Raw genomic sequence first — 15,845 nt, forward strand, 5'->3', positions numbered from 1 at the left:
AAAAGCTTGGGGACCACTGGTTGAGGGGTTCCCACCAAAGTCTATGATTGGCCTTTAGCGGAGCCCCGACTGGACAAAACGGACAACAAATAGCAGGCTGGATCCTATGTCTTAGCAAATGGAATTCATAAATCCCTGATGCCCAACCTGGATTCCCCACTCCTGGTCTCTGCAGACCCACATATGCAACAGTACTTTTACCCTCCAAAGTATGCCAATTTTCAGATCCGGAGCTAGCAAGAAAACTGTATGATGATGCTGATTCTCACCAGTCCTCCCCCACACACACACACATACACACACCTTCTTAAAAAGCTCTCTGTACAACATAATCATGCATGGGAATCATGCATGGGAATATCCCTTGCACTGAGGTTGAGATGGCTCTACTGGTACTTGGCCTGAATTTAGCATCCCTGCATCAGAAAGTGGAGTGTGACATTTGTCACAGCAATGTTGGGATGGATATACCACATTCTATGAACTACTGCTTTGCCAGATTGGCTGCCAGGGTTAGGAGTCTTTATCCCAAGGAAATCTCAGACAAACACTAATCACAATCACATGCTATTCCATTTAGCAGATATGAAGCAGATTCCATTATGGTCTGAAAGTGTGTGTGGGCGGGTTCAAAGTCTCTCTCTTTTTCATTCAGTGGGAATCTTGCCAAATAACAGAAAAGACAGGAGTTGGTTCTAGTAAACCAAACATGTACTGGATGAAATTCCTCCCAAAGCCTTTATTTTGCTTTGCCAAGCTACACAGGACAAAGTGCAGATTTCTGGAACTATACCAAGATAGCTCCGTGCTAGATATCTGGTTTTGCAGGGGTGGTGCAAGGGATGGATTTCCAGCCATAGGCCTAGAGCCATGCTTTGCCAGAGAAACCTTCTTCCTCCTGTCAGATTTTCTGAGACTCTGTTGCTGAGCTCTCCGAGGGCTCCCTCTCCTCATATACAGTAACAATGGGTTTGAGAGACAGGGCCCAACACCATCATTTGGCTCCAGACCCCACACACAGTTGTGCTAATGGCTCACAACAGTACAATAGCAAACCAGATTAACAGTACAATCCTTACTGAAGACTAAATGCCCAAATCCAGTGGGGCATACTTCTGAGTAACCATGCACAGGATCAGAGTGTTAGGGAAAATGTTCAGCATGCACTGCTAACTAAAGTTAATTTATCTTGGTAACGGATTGAAACTGCATAATGCCAAATGTATGCTTGACCAATCTATGGATTTCAAATCAGCTCTGCGTTCATAAATAGTTTCCAACAGTTTTACCGGTATTGGAAACAGTCACTGTTATATTCATAGTCTTCAGATATGATGGATGAATAAATAATTCCCTAATGTGACTCAGAATCCAAGCTTGGCCTTCACTACTGAATCTCACATTATTCTCTGGCACATTTGAACTTGGCTGTAATCAGAAACAGCATTTTTGAAAATGCACAAATCAAAGTGGTGATTTATGATACTCCTACATCACAATTAATTTTATATTAAAATATAAAGGTTAACATGCAGCTCCTATGAGTTCATTGACAGCTGTTTTGTTACTGTCACACAGTCTACTGTCTATGTGAAGTGTGCTGGACTGGGCATTTTGCCAAGTGGGGCAATATTCTCTGTATGAATGTAAAGATTTGTACAGCAGCCGTGGTGTTCCTAAGCTAAATCAGACCCCAGGGTCTCTTAACACCTGGGGTCTCTTAACTTTGATCCATGAACTACCCAACCTCCTCCGGCAGCATCCTCAAGTAGATGCCGACTTCAAATACAAATACACGCTAGTACCTTCAAGAGCAATCCTCATTCCCATACTAGGAATACAAATCCAACATCATTAAGTCACACCACATGTCAAAATTAGAATTGGTCTTTGGTCAGTGGCCCACAGTGTTGAATCCAACCCTAATAATGCAAAAGTTATCCACTTATAAGAATGGCTACATACCTGAAAAATTCCAAAGCCATGGCCCCTGGTTGAAACTGAAACCTCCACGGGCTGTGTAGCCACAATCTAAAAGAAATAGAAAATTTTAGCTTGGTTGGAAACGGTAGTGAAGAGGAGACACTAACTTGAACAAAGTGTTGCAAATTTACTATATCACCTCTTTGCTTTTGAGAACAAAACGGTTTTCCTTATCAAGCCTGTAAACAAATGGATTCTCTTCACCCACTGAGTGGACAGTTACATCCATTTCTAAGTCACTGCCAGCAGTGTGCACAGCCCAGGCACTCAAAGCCTGCAGAGCCACAATGGTGTCCTGTTCATGGAAACAAGAACAAATGGTATTTGATATGAGTGCTTGCATAGCAAGTTTGTCTCTTATAATATCTGACATCAAGAATCACAAATCTGAGAAATCTGTAGAAGAACATTTCAGCCTTCTAGGATATTCAATGAGGGACCTCAAAGTAACTGTTTTATTACAAAGAAAGTTCAAGAATAGTCTGAAAAGGGAAATTGCTGAATTGCAAGTTATTACAACACTCAAAACAATGGAATCCACAGAACTCAACAGGGACATTGGTTTCTTATCTCATTACATATGCTAACCTCATTTGGGACCTATATCTACATTACTTGCAATTATCTCTTCATTTTATTTCATTTATGATAACAGAATTGCATAGTGAATTGTAATGTAAGGTAATAAATTAGGATCTAATCCTCTGGTTTTAGGACAGGAGACATCAATATGGCCTGTCAATTGTGAAATGCCTCCATGCTTGGGTAGAGATGGATGGGGCTAATAACAGGTCTGTTCTAATTATTCTGCTCTACAACTGGGAATGCATCTGCCATTATTCACTAATCTTAACATTTTTATTCCCTCTACTATGTTTTTGAACTGGACCCAAAGAACCTTACAAAATCAGCTTGTTATTCTAGCAAGGCTCTTGAATCAGCTAAACATCTTCATTATACTGCACATTTCTTGGATATTTTAATGATGCTGTTTAATAATTTACTGCTAATTTATTCTCTCCTTAGATAGGGAGTCTAGTGATTTCCATTTCATTGTCTGAAAAGTTGTGCATGCACACAAAAGTTCACACCTTGAATGAAACTTTGTTGGTCTTAAAGGTGCCATTGGACTCAAACTTTGTTCTTAGAATATCTGCATACACAGGAGCCTCTGTCCCATCAGCACCCTGTCCTGATCCATGCTAAAGCCCACTAACCAGTCCCAGCCCCTCTCAGCAGCACTAACATTCCCTTATTCACCCCTTCTTGGCAGTGCTTACCATCTCCTGGCAGCAAAAGGGAGGAACAAGGAAAATACACCACAAGAGTAGGGAAGTGGTAATGGCAACAACAGCAGCAGCCAAAAGAGCTGAAATGGAGCTTTCCATCTGGCTATGGCAGCCAACATGGCTGAGAAGTTGCTACACTCAAATAGAGTCTTCTGTATACGCAGGGGACTGACTTTCCGCGGGCCAAGGAAGAGCTGTCTTGTCAGGCCTACGGTGGACATCGAGTTAATGTCAAGAAGATGCTGGCCTCCCTGCCTGAAAATTTGCCTGTAGGTAACATCTAAGCACTCCATATGCCCCCATAGGCAGAAATTTCTAAGAAGAGACTTTTTTTTTTTAATTTGGAATAGCTGGGTGTAAACTGCACGGAGCTTTTATTCCATCCCCAGATCGATTCAGTCCCTGCCCTCTACACAGAATGCAATTTCCGTTTGGATTTGGGGCAATTTAAATTTTCCTTCTGCAGCAAGAAGGATTGATCCGGAGTGACCCTACCTTTATTGTGCGATATCTCAGCGCGCTGTTAATCCTCAATATCCAGACTGGGAAAGAAAGCTCCGTGGTAGAGAACCTCTGATAGACTACACCTGGTCATGTGACATGCTTGCCTTAAAGGAGAAGCCCCTAATTTCTCTCAACTTCTGTTGGTCCTGGATTTTTCCTCCCTCCTCTGCCTTTTTTGATCCTCTCCCCCACCCTTCAAGAAAAGAAAGAAAGAGGCTTGGCTTCCTCCCCCCTTCTGAACTATCCTAACCACGTGCAGAAGACTTTCCTGTTTCAATGGGGAGGGTGGGGGGAGAGGAAGAATCGAGTTCAAAGCGATCTGAATTCAACAGGATTGACAATGGAATAAAGAAAGTAAGTGCAGACTCTGCCCTGGATGGATTTTAAATCCAGATTTTAAATTTTAAACCTATATTGTATTACTTTCTTTGTATCCAATTTTATTGTAAGTCACCCTGAGCCCTTCTGGGGGATGGTGGAGTAAGAATCAAATAATAAATAAATAAACACATTTTTAGATTTCTCCACAAATCCTGGAATTGGTAGCAGGAGCACCAGAGCGAAACCAAGCACTCTGTCATTCTAACTGGATTAAAATAGCAGCTGGTCTGGGCCAGACTAGCCTAAGCCTGAGCTCACTAGACCTTAGAAGCTAAGCAGGGTTGACCTTTGTTAGTATTCGGAGGGGAGACTAACAAGGAAGACCAAAGTTGCTATGCATAGCAACAGCAAGTTACCTCTGGTGATCTCTTACCTTGACAACCCTACAAGGGGTCACCATAAATCGGCTGAGATTTAACTAGCCTAATCTCGTCAGATCTTGAAAACCAAGCTGGATCAGCCCTGGACACACAACTACCAAGGAAGAGGCAGGCAATGGCAAGCCACCTCTGAACCTCTCTTGCTTTGGAGACCTTAAGGGATCACCATAATTAAGCTGTGACTATGGGAGTGGGGGAAGGTAGTAGTAGCATCACAAATACTTAAGAATCACCATCATAAAAAGTTAAAGGGTTGGCAATGATGGGTGAGAAGCAGCACACCACCTAAGAGAGGAGACTATTTATACATGAAGAAAAACAGTAATGGATCACAGAATGTGGAATAGACAGCAGCAATTTATTGTGTTTTTAATCTGTAGCAGATTAAAAAAACAACCACAAATCCAGACACAGTCTTAATAAAATGAATAATGGACCAAACAAGTAAGACTGAGCTTAGTCTCCAAAAATCAAGTTAAGATAGACAAAAAGAAGTACTTCTTTACTCAGAAAGCGATTCACTTGTGGAATCTGGTGAGAGCCACGGGATCTAGTGATAGCTACCAATTTAGCTGGATTTAAAGGAAGGTCCATCAATGTTCATTAGGTACTAAGACTAAATGGAAACTCCAAGTTCAGAAGTAGTAATCTGAATAATAACAGTGGGGGAGAGGCAAGAAACTTTGTTCTCTGTGCCCTGCTTTTGGGGGACTAATTGTGTGAAACATGGTGCTGGACTAGACAGAGAATGGGTCTGATACAGCATGCCTAAGTGAATGTTCTTATTTTAGCTCCCCTTCCACTGACCAGAAACCACAGGAAAAAATCAGCTTCACCTATTTTTTTTTTATGGTGCTGCCTTGAATGTATCAAAGCCAAAGAAAACTAACTGATGGGAGTTTCTTACACACATTAAGCCATTTCATGCCTATTCCACACACTTACTGAAACTTTATGATTTTAAAAGGCAGAGCCTTTTCAAGAAGAAATAAGATCCAGCATGTTATGACTAATAATATTCTTCTTCAGCATTATGACATTATCCAGCATAATCTTGTGAGATAAGACAGGCAACAGATTGTCACTATGGAGTAAGAAGGACTTGAACCCAGGTCTTTCCACTCTCTCTATACTGTCCTTCATACTGGCCCTGAAGGTTCTCCTGGGATGGCTCCTAGTGAATGTTTCATTTAAAGAAGCCCTGTGTTCCTCAATGAACAGTTTGGTAAATATTTTCTTAAGTTTGGAATGATTTGAGGAATGCTTTCCCATACAGAAAGTTACAATTAGAAGCAGTACTATGATCCTGCTACAAACATGATAGCATGTGCTGACTGATTGTTTTCAAAAATCAAAGATCTCTTCCTTGAAAATATGTGTATTGTACTTCATAAATTCCTGGAATTTCAGAAACCCTGATTGTTCATTTACCAAAATGCATACAAAAGTTTGTAAATTTCCAGTAAGACAATCTGCATGAATTACAGCATGACAGGAACAACGTACAAAATTAATACAGTTAAATGTATGAAGATCATTCTGTAACCTGTGTAGAAGTATAACCTCCAAGGCTGTTCCTTTGCTTGAGGAGCCACTTCATAATAGGCACCCCTTCTGATAATCGCTGTTGTTTGACATGAGACAATAGAGCATAGCCTGCAAGCTCGACATCTGTAGAATGTGGCTGCCAGGAATCAGCCAGTTTAGCAGTTGGGGATCCCCAGAATCTGAGTTCTCCTGAAAATAAGAAAGCACAACAAGTATACCTATGGCATCTGCATCCTATGCATACGAAACAACTTCAAAAACAACTTTCAACCATTTCTTTGCTCTAATTCTTATGTGCCCATTCCTATGACTACTCGTTAGTAAGCATCACTGGCCACCACCTAGACATTAACAACATCCAGGGACAACAAAATGGGATTTGTCACTGAGCGCACACTCAAGGAGTAGTCAGTGTCAATCCCTTATGTCTGATATAGCTGTTTGCCGTGGTCACACCATTTTCATGTCATGGTTGCCCATCACCACTTGCCTTACTGCCTGCAGCTGTAAAGCTTACTTTCATGTGCTTATGCAGAAAATAAATGGTAAACTGTAAGGAGCTGGAAGTTCATTTTTATGCAATTTGGATCCTATAATTAATTAACCTATGTATTATTATTATTATTATTATTATTATTATTATTATTATTATTATTATTATTATTATTATATTTACATTTATACCCCGCCTCCCCCCGAAGGCTCGAGGCGGCTTACATAACCCCGTCCCCTAAAACCATAAAATGACAATAAAAACCGATAATTTACAGTAATGGCAACAGCGATGGCGTAATCATTTGCTCTCCGCATCCTCAACTACAGAGGGGGGTGACGCTCTCTACCGCCAGTTTGTATGTTCGCTGACTGGCTAATGAAGAGGTATTGTATGTCAACAGCTTTTATGAAGTTAGCTATATGGGTGTTACAGATTTACTATTTAAAAATAAAAGAGTTTTTTAAATAATTAAATACCAAATATCTTTTAAATTTTTCATCCTGTTTCAAACACTTTTATAAATATTTCCCTATGTAAAAAAAAATCTTACCTTGCCGTTCTGATTTGCCATTCAGGATGCTCAGAACAGTCCTTGCTTGTGAGCTTTTAGCAAGTGATAAGGCATATGTCACAAGGGCCAGCGTATAATTATCTGATATCCCTTCATTCAATTTCATTTCTAGGAAGTTCAAAGCCTTTCTGATGGAGCTGTCATACTGGGTATATAAAAATGACCTTGTAAAAATACAATTCAACAGCCAACATTTAACCCAACAAACAGTAGTAACGACAGTGAATTAAGCTGTAAGTAAAAACATTACTTCATTAGAACAGAAAATCCACATAATGTATGGATTGCAGAATTTCCACAAGATGTCTGTCCTGCTGTTGGGAAGTGAGTTTTTCCCCTGCTTCACCATGGCATTGTGGCACATTCATGCACCATCTGGGATTTCCCCAGCTCTTCTCCAGTCACTCTCAAACGTGTTTTGCTGTGAAGTTCAGAGAAAGACTGCAGCAAGCATGGATGTTTGAAAAGTGGGTGTAAAAGTTTGGATTGTCCCAATCCCATGGCATCAGCTATTTCTCCTAACAATGCACTCATAGTCATACCTAGAGGCTTGGATCCAGGTTAACTGGTGGAGCCAAATGGGGTTACTGGTTGGGTTAGTGGGTGGTTGGGTTTTTACTGTTGTATTTTTATTCTGTTTTAACTATCTTGTTGTGAACTGCCGCAAGAGCAGTCAATTGATGAATCGGTCAATTGATGAATCCAGCAATTCAAGCTAGCTAAGTAAGGAACAGGGTTTAGCAGCATACAAACACTTTTCTGATCCCAGCTCTTAGAAAAAAATGGAAATTCAAAGGAAGAAGGACTAGAAGAGAATGGGGAGGGAGTAAAACAAGAAAAAACTGAAAATAAATTGTTCTTTGGACTATCAAAAAGCAAAGAGTTGTGTTTGCAGCTGGTAAGACAAGAGCACTGTGGCTCTTGTTTAAAGGGTTATGGATTGGACTTGATCCAAATATCATTTTCTGTCAGCAGACCCAGGAGACTTCTTGTTTGTTTGTTTTGTTTTTGTCAGTTTTCCCTCTTTCATTACAGACTACCATCATGCTGTCTGCAGAGGTCTTCTGTCTCAAAGGAACAGCACTTTGAAGGTTCGTGGGCTGTGAAGGGAGTGTGAGATCTGACAATTCTGTTCTGTTAAATCTGCTGTATTGTTGCACATTGTGTAGACAGAAACTGATGCTTGAATCCAACCCATTACCAAGCTTCTAGAACTGGAGTAGTTGAGATGGGATTCATTGTTATAATCCAAGGTAACTTCGGAAATGTTTAATAGATTTTACAACAAAGGACACAGACATAAAACTCTGCCAGGTTAAGCAAAAAACTAATTATTTTGTATGAAGGTTGTGTTAAAATTCTGTATGTACTGTGATGCACAGAAAGGTTGGCATGGTGCTGCAAATCAGCCCTCCTACCTAGCCGTTATTAATATAATAATGCTGATAGAAGAATTTTTCTGTTTGTATATGCAGGACCGACATTGAATTTTCAGCCTCTGCATGTACACATGCAATTAAAGAATCAAAGCCACCAAATAGCCCATTACTGCAAGACCTAGAAAGACCTAGCCTTTACCTAGACAGCTCAGATCTCAGAAACTAAGCAGGGTCAGCCTGAGCTAGTATTTAGATGGAAGACCTCCAAGAAACAACATAGTCTTGATGCAGAGGCAGGAAACAACAAAGCAGGTCTAAGGCCCATTCCGCACAAGGATCAATGTGGCAAATTGCTTGCAGAAACAAATAACGGAATTTAAAATGGTGGAATTTGGCGTAACGCATGCCTGCCTTTGTAGTGGAATCCAGTAGCGTTTCAATCGTTTCCCACAGGTTTCCAGTCTCGCCAAAAATCGCTAGAAAGGAAGCGATTTTTTCCGTGCTTTGTCCCGCCCCTGGCCGTCAATCAAACTAACAGCCAATGGGTGGTTGTTATCATGCTCCGGAAAAGCCCCTTTCCCTTTAAGAACAGGTTTTTTTTAAAAAGAAAAACACACGTTGCAACTAATATGCCTTGATTCCTTGCTTCCTCCTAACGTAGAGACCCATCTAGCTGGCAGCTGGCGTGTGAGCTGCCGGTTCATCGTTGCCACACTCCCCCGAGTAAAAAAAAAATCCCCCCCCCTGTGCACGGGCACGAATTTTGGCTGAAAATAAAGGGAACTTGCAAAGGGGGCTGTGTTGTGCTTGGTGACTTGAGGGGAGCTTTAAAGCAGCTCTGTGGAGGGACTGCAGCCGGAGAAGCCTCGCTGGGTGAATGAAGGCTCGCCGGCTCGTTGCTCTCCACTCGGTCCGAGAAAAGAAAATGGCGATCGCTTCAGAGGAAGTTCAGAAGAGAGAGCCAGGGGGAGGGACTTTGCTGAAACCGCAACAATGGGAACGCAAAGAACTTTTTTGCTAGTGTTGCAGATTGTTTGCAAGAGTGTAGCGCTTTTTGGAGGGTGAATCCACCTTTTCTGGATTCCCCTTTAAGCGCTACAATGAATCGCTTTTTGCAGATCGGTTTCAGGAGTGTGGCAGATTGTGTGGGACATCGTGCATAACTGCAAATTAGTAGTGTTTGCAATTTGCCACACTCCTGCTACATTTAACTTGTGCGGAATGGGCCTAAATGTCTCTTGCTCTGAAAACCCCACTATTTGCTGTAAGAACTGGGATCTGACAGCATTTTCCACACCATCAGAAATACCTGGACACCTTTTCAGACTGTATATTAGAACAGTACAGCTGTAACATTTTTCATAAAGGTTGGAATATAATTCTTGGAAATAAATCAAATATTTAAATTTGAGAAGTCTCAGAACTAAGTTCCAACACAATTCCTATTGTATCATTATTTCAAACCATAAAGTGGCTGGCACCCTTATTTTTTTCCATAATACCAAAAGAAAACAGTGAAGCTATTTATATATCAGTATTCCTTAATTTAAAATACTATTAAATACTATTCAATTGTAGCCAGTTTTTTGCACACGTCAGTGATAATACTACCTGATTTGTTTGATACTCTAACAGTGCTGCCGTAATGTAAGCCGTAAGTGAGACAGGGCTATTAGCGCCTCCTTGCAGTTCACTGTGTAACACTGTTCCAGGTTCCAGGAATTCTCCACTCTGTGCCTGATGCCTAACTAGCCATGCAGCAGTTCTCTCCAGTATATACGGATCAATATCTATGTATGGCTTAGCTTGAAAGAAACTTTTCAGGACAAAAGCTGATAACCTAGGGAGAAAAAGATTATCAAATATAACCCAAAGCTATTGTTTAGGTTGCATCAGCATGTAGCAAATATATGCGCTGAAGGGGGAAGCCAAATTTACACACAATCATTTCATGTGGTTGCACATGGCAGACATAGTACATTATTTTTTGTGAACAAGGGGCTTCTGGCTGACCCTGTAAGCCCTCCAGGTGGGAAACTCTGGGCTCTTTAGAAGATAAAACTGGGCATAAGTATGAATAAATGACTCAACTATATTTGGAAAATATATCAGGCTGGTTCTACAGCATTCTACAGTGTTCTATTGTAATCATAAAGGGTGAAAAGTGTGATGTGCCAGCCTTTACAAAGCAATGCTGAGGTGTGACAGGTAATTTTGCCTTCAGCTAAGAGAGGTCCTGAGTCAACTACAGCGCAAAGCCAAAAAAGTACAGAAGTTTCATCCTCCATTATTTTCAACATTCACTGGCACAGTGCTGACTTTCCACACCTCACCCTGCTCCACCTTGATACTCAAGCACTAGTTATTTTTGTGCAGAATAGCAGCAGCACTTGCATTATATGAGTGCATGCCTAGCAATTTTCCAAAGTGATATGCTGGAGGACACATGAACTGAAAGCTGAGATTGTAATATGACAGTATACTTGACCCTGACACAATATGGAGAGCGAAGGGGGAGAGATCAACATTATAGTAATGCAGCTCAAAAGTCCACATTCCATGCCAAGATAGAGACGACAGTAAACTAGGTATTAAAAAAAGTAGAATGGCTTCTGTATAATTCATTTATTTGGAAATCTTGTCCGAAAGGGAAACCTATTAAAGCCTTCCTAAAAAGAAAGTGTCATACTTAAATGATTTGTGTGAATCTGAATTCCTGGAAGAAGTATTTCTCTAAATGAACAAATAAGCTTCTTTTTAATATGTATTTAATTCTGTCCAGTTATAGTTTCCCATCATATGTTCACAGATATCTTTAATATCTGAGACTTACTGGTATAGTTTTCTCAATGAAAGTTGAGATTATCATGGAATTCTAAATAAGAATACTAAATAAGAATTCTAAATAAGAATATTATTTCAAATGCTCAGTATAGTCATGATCTAAGCTAAAGGCTACAGCTTATTAATTATTTAAAACATGACTCCAAGACTCAAGGCACCTATCAAAACCAAGAAAACCATTAAAACAAAAAAAAATAGCACATTAATACACCCTGGACAGTCATGTCTGTGATTCCAGAATCAGCAACTATAACCTTTCTGAAATAAGGACATCTTCCAACATCTACAGAAAGGCTTGATGAAGAGTGGATCTTGGATAGGGCATTCTGGAGCCCAAGGTCTGGTCCTTGTAAGTAATATTTTACCTACCTGAGCGAAGGCACTTTGGAGAAAGGCCAGATTCATGGAGCATAGCTCCCATGGGTGCTCAAAGAGAAGAAACCTTGAAGAGATGTGCACTGCAGGCCATGAAGGGCATTAAAGGTAAAGAACAGCAATTTTTGTTCAGCCCAAAAGCAAATTGGTAACTAATGCAACAGCTGAATAAATAAACTTGTTTCCCAATATTTTGTAGTAGCCTAATTTTCAAAGTGGGAAATAATCCTATTTTTCCAACAGCTGTAGGTTTTGGGTTGTCTTCAAAGGCTGCTCTACATCAGTCCTAGAAGTTAAAAAAAAACCCTGAGGAAACTTCTGGTGTAAAATGTAACCAATCTGTTGCCATCCAGTGTGGGGTGATTTAAATATATTACACCAGTTTTGAAAGCACTGCACTGTTTGTCTATTTGTTTCCAGGTCCAATTCAGAATGCTGGTTATTATCATCCAGCTGGGTGGAGAGATGGGCAGCTGCTTGTTCCCATGCTTTTTCTGTGGCAGCACAGAATTTGTGAGGAAGGTACTGACACTGCTGAAGGTTATAAACTCATTACTGAAAATTATAAACTTATGAAAGGCTGAGTTTAGCTAATGTTTTTAATATGGTTTTAGAATTTATTAGTTTTAATGTTGAATGGGTGTCTCTCTCACCAAGAGAGAGATCTTACACAACTAATGCAGCTGACAGAAGATACACCTAGCTGCCACTGCAATGTGCTTAGAAGCATAGAATAATCTAGCGGCATCCTCTCCAACTCCTCCCATCAATCACAGGCAAACCAAAATCCTCTAGAGCCCTGAAATTAAGCACCAGTAACATCTCCTCTTGTCTGGATTCAATTTAAGTTTATTTAAGCTTCACCGAACTACAGCCTCCAGAAATGGGGTTAGAACCCTGACGGTGATTCTTGGCTACTTAATGTAACCAACAATAAAGCCAGACATTTAGTGTTTTGATGGCACCTAACCCCAAAGTTCCAGATGATCTCTCTAAGTAGTTTTATGTAGGTGATGAATAATATCAAATATTGAAGAACGGCAAAGGACAGAACGGAGCTGCACATTACATTTAGTTCTGTGGTTATTTTTCTTCTGGCCTTTAAAAAAGAAAACAAACCAAAAGCTACACTGGGAGCTGCTCTTTCCCCATGTGCCACATCCAAGCTTCTTCTAAACCCATTTGAAAAAATGTACTGCACGAGAGATCCTAACACAGCACATATGTAAGGTGCCACCTCCAATACACAAATTGACACAATTTAAGACTTGAATGTGTATTTGACTTTGCCATGCCAAGCATTACTATGCCAAGCTCTACCACGGTCGCTATACCAAGCAGTAACTGACGCACCTTGTTGATTATTACACTTTTCAAAGACATCTACACGTTGATTGGTCTGGAAAAATAAATACCTACCACGTGCTTCCAGAGGGATCACTGTTTCCAAAAGCACTGAAAGAGCCGTCAGTCCTTTGGAAGAGGAGCTCTCTTTGGTAGCCTGAAGGGGAAAAAAATATGAGAATTTAGGACGAAGTAGGTTGAAGTCACATGCTCAGTTAAGCAAAAGGATGATCAAGTCTCAGCTTGACACCCATAACTTAAGGTGGAAAGAAGCAAGTTCCATGATGGGTTCACTTACCGAAGTAGTTTTACAGGTCCACATTACTGAACAGAGCAAACCAGGGGAGCAACACAACAGAAGAATGAACTGGCATATGATACACAGCAAAGACTGGTTTGCAATCATATCAAAGGCTCACATAAGGATATGGAAACATGCAAACTCCTTCTCTTAGAATCATAGAATCATAGAGTTGGAAGGTACCTCCTGGGTCATCTAGTCCAACTCCCTGCACTATGCAGGACATTCACAACCCTATCACTCTTCCACTGTAAACTGCCACCCCCTTGAATCTTCACATAATCTGCCTCTCCGTCAGATGGCTATCCAGCCTCTGCTTAAAAATTTCCGAAGATGGAGAACCCACCACCTCCCGAGGAAGCCTGTTCCACCGAGAAACCGCTCTGACTGTCAGGAACTTCTTCGGGATGTTTAGATGGAATTTATTTTGCATTAATTTCATCCCATTGGATCTGGTCCGTCCCTCTGGGGCACTGATATACCACTGTTTGTTTTGAGTTTTTAACTGACTCTTAAGGTCTATAAAGGCAGTTTCTAACCACACCAGGGATCTTTGTACTTGTCAGAGCTAACTCCCTGTTTGACTGGGTTTGACTCCTCTCTCTACAAGATCTATCCCCTTTCTTTGGCCCGAATGGGAATCTCTGCCTACTCCCAAACCTCCTTGCCAAATTTTCTCCCAGTTCTCCTGTCTGTGTTAAACTGCCCCCAGCTAAGGCTGAAATTACACTCTCTTCAGTCAAGGCAGAAATCTGTCAATACTTAACTCTGTCAAAGCACAAATCTAACTGGCTGTCTCCTCAGCATTCAGCTCAAGTCTTTCTCTGCTCAGATGATACTAATCCATCAGACTGCCTCAAGCAGCATGTCACTAAAGGCACTCTTTCTGTGAAGAATTAACCGTTCACAGTCCTTCAAATGTTTATACAGTACTTCTAAGCTTTTAAAAGTGCAGTCACAGCATGCTACATAAAAATAATAATATGGAACAGATCAGATGAATTAGCCTCTAGAACATTTAACTGGTTGAATCAATAACAATTTAGGTCCACATTCAGATGTTACAAAACAACCAACAAATCAAGGTTTGTTTGTGACAGGAATGTGTCCAAAAGTCCTTGAGCTCCTCCCAATTGTCTTTGTGCTTTGGAAGATCTCACAAGTGCAACCCATATGAGACTTGCCCAAACGGAGAACACAGGGGAGATGATCATCTGAGGTGGGCATTTTTACAAAGCACTTAGAGTACTTTTCAAACAAATCCTTGGTCGCCATTACAGATGCACAGGCTTGAGTAAACACAGGCATAAAGTTGAAACACAAGCACCAGTTCAAATAGTAGAAATTAGTCATTCTTTTCCAAATAATAGCAATTCCAAAAAATAGACTTTCCAAAGGCCTAATTTCAAATACAACTGGTGTGAAGCGAGAACACATCTTGTTTACGCAGCAGCAGAAAAGGAACTGAAGGAGGAGGTAGGGCTGCCCACAGGACATGAGGTGTATGACGTGAAAACTTGCACAAGTACAGTCATATAGAGGCAGGATGCTACCATTACAGGAACAATCTTTGAAGCTAGAAAAGACAATGTCGATGGCAAGCCTGCACAAGTACTAGAAAATGGATGATGAAGGATGATATAAAGGCATTTAAGAAAAAAGAGAGACAAATATCTCTTAGGCATATTAACAAGCACAGTATTCTGATTCAGAAGGCTTCCCATTTTTAAAATGTGAACATGAGCCACTAGAAAAATTGGTGGATAGTTCTGTTAATTTTGTTTCAAAAGATTTAGGATCACATTTGTAACAACATTTTGGGAGCCTGTTCCCTTTTAAGAACTCAGGCATAAAGTTTATTTTAAGTCATCTTGTACTTCTGTTATTATTTATAAAAGGATAAGTAATGTGCAATTAAATGCCAGTTAAGATCAGACCAGATACAAGACTAGAAGAGCAATTTAAAAAGCAGAATGCTTTTGTTTTGTTTCTTAATTAAAACTTCCACAATCACTCTTGTTTCGGTCACAAAAGAATGTTAAGAACATTGCTTTAAATCCCAATGCCAAGCATGATTTAAGCAAAACAGAGTATCACCAAATGTCAAATTTAACAATGTAGTTATGACTCATTTAAAAATAACTTGAATAAAACTAATGTTTGGAGACCATTTAAAAACATTTTGGTTATATAAATCAACCTACAGAGAGTGACAGATTACTTGCAAACATCAAAGAAGTACCCTTAGAAAACAGATGTTCATTATTTTTTGAAACTAACTGTGTAACTTTAGAGTGGCCAACATCCAGTTATCAGGCCAAATATAACCCATGGAGTTCAACAAAGCAAACTAAACTGTTTCTGTTCTCAGTGGATTTTGTTTTCTCTTTGTGGGAGACTTTTCTGGGATGTCAGTACAAGTCAACTTACAGCAGAAATTAAACTTGGCC

General features: G+C 40.2%; 1 protein-coding gene across 1 annotated transcript in view; it reads right to left on the reverse strand.

Moving 5' to 3' along the window:
- The window catches only part of CD109 (CD109 molecule), a 100,456-nt gene that overhangs the window by 27,448 nt on the left and 57,163 nt on the right, over positions 1-15,845 (reverse strand). The window contains exons 24-29 of the mRNA XM_077306636.1: positions 13,170-13,251; positions 10,143-10,371; positions 7,132-7,297; positions 6,084-6,274; positions 2,123-2,278; positions 1,966-2,031 (exon numbers count right to left, since the gene is read on the reverse strand). Of these exons, the coding sequence (XP_077162751.1) occupies positions 1,966-2,031; positions 2,123-2,278; positions 6,084-6,274; positions 7,132-7,297; positions 10,143-10,371; positions 13,170-13,251 (890 nt within the window). The remainder of the gene's footprint in view (positions 1-1,965; positions 2,032-2,122; positions 2,279-6,083; positions 6,275-7,131; positions 7,298-10,142; positions 10,372-13,169; positions 13,252-15,845) is intronic.

The sequence above is a fragment of the Paroedura picta genome, chromosome 1 (genome assembly GCF_049243985.1).
Source record: "Paroedura picta isolate Pp20150507F chromosome 1, Ppicta_v3.0, whole genome shotgun sequence".
In the NCBI taxonomy this organism is placed as follows: domain Eukaryota; kingdom Metazoa; phylum Chordata; class Lepidosauria; order Squamata; family Gekkonidae; genus Paroedura; species Paroedura picta.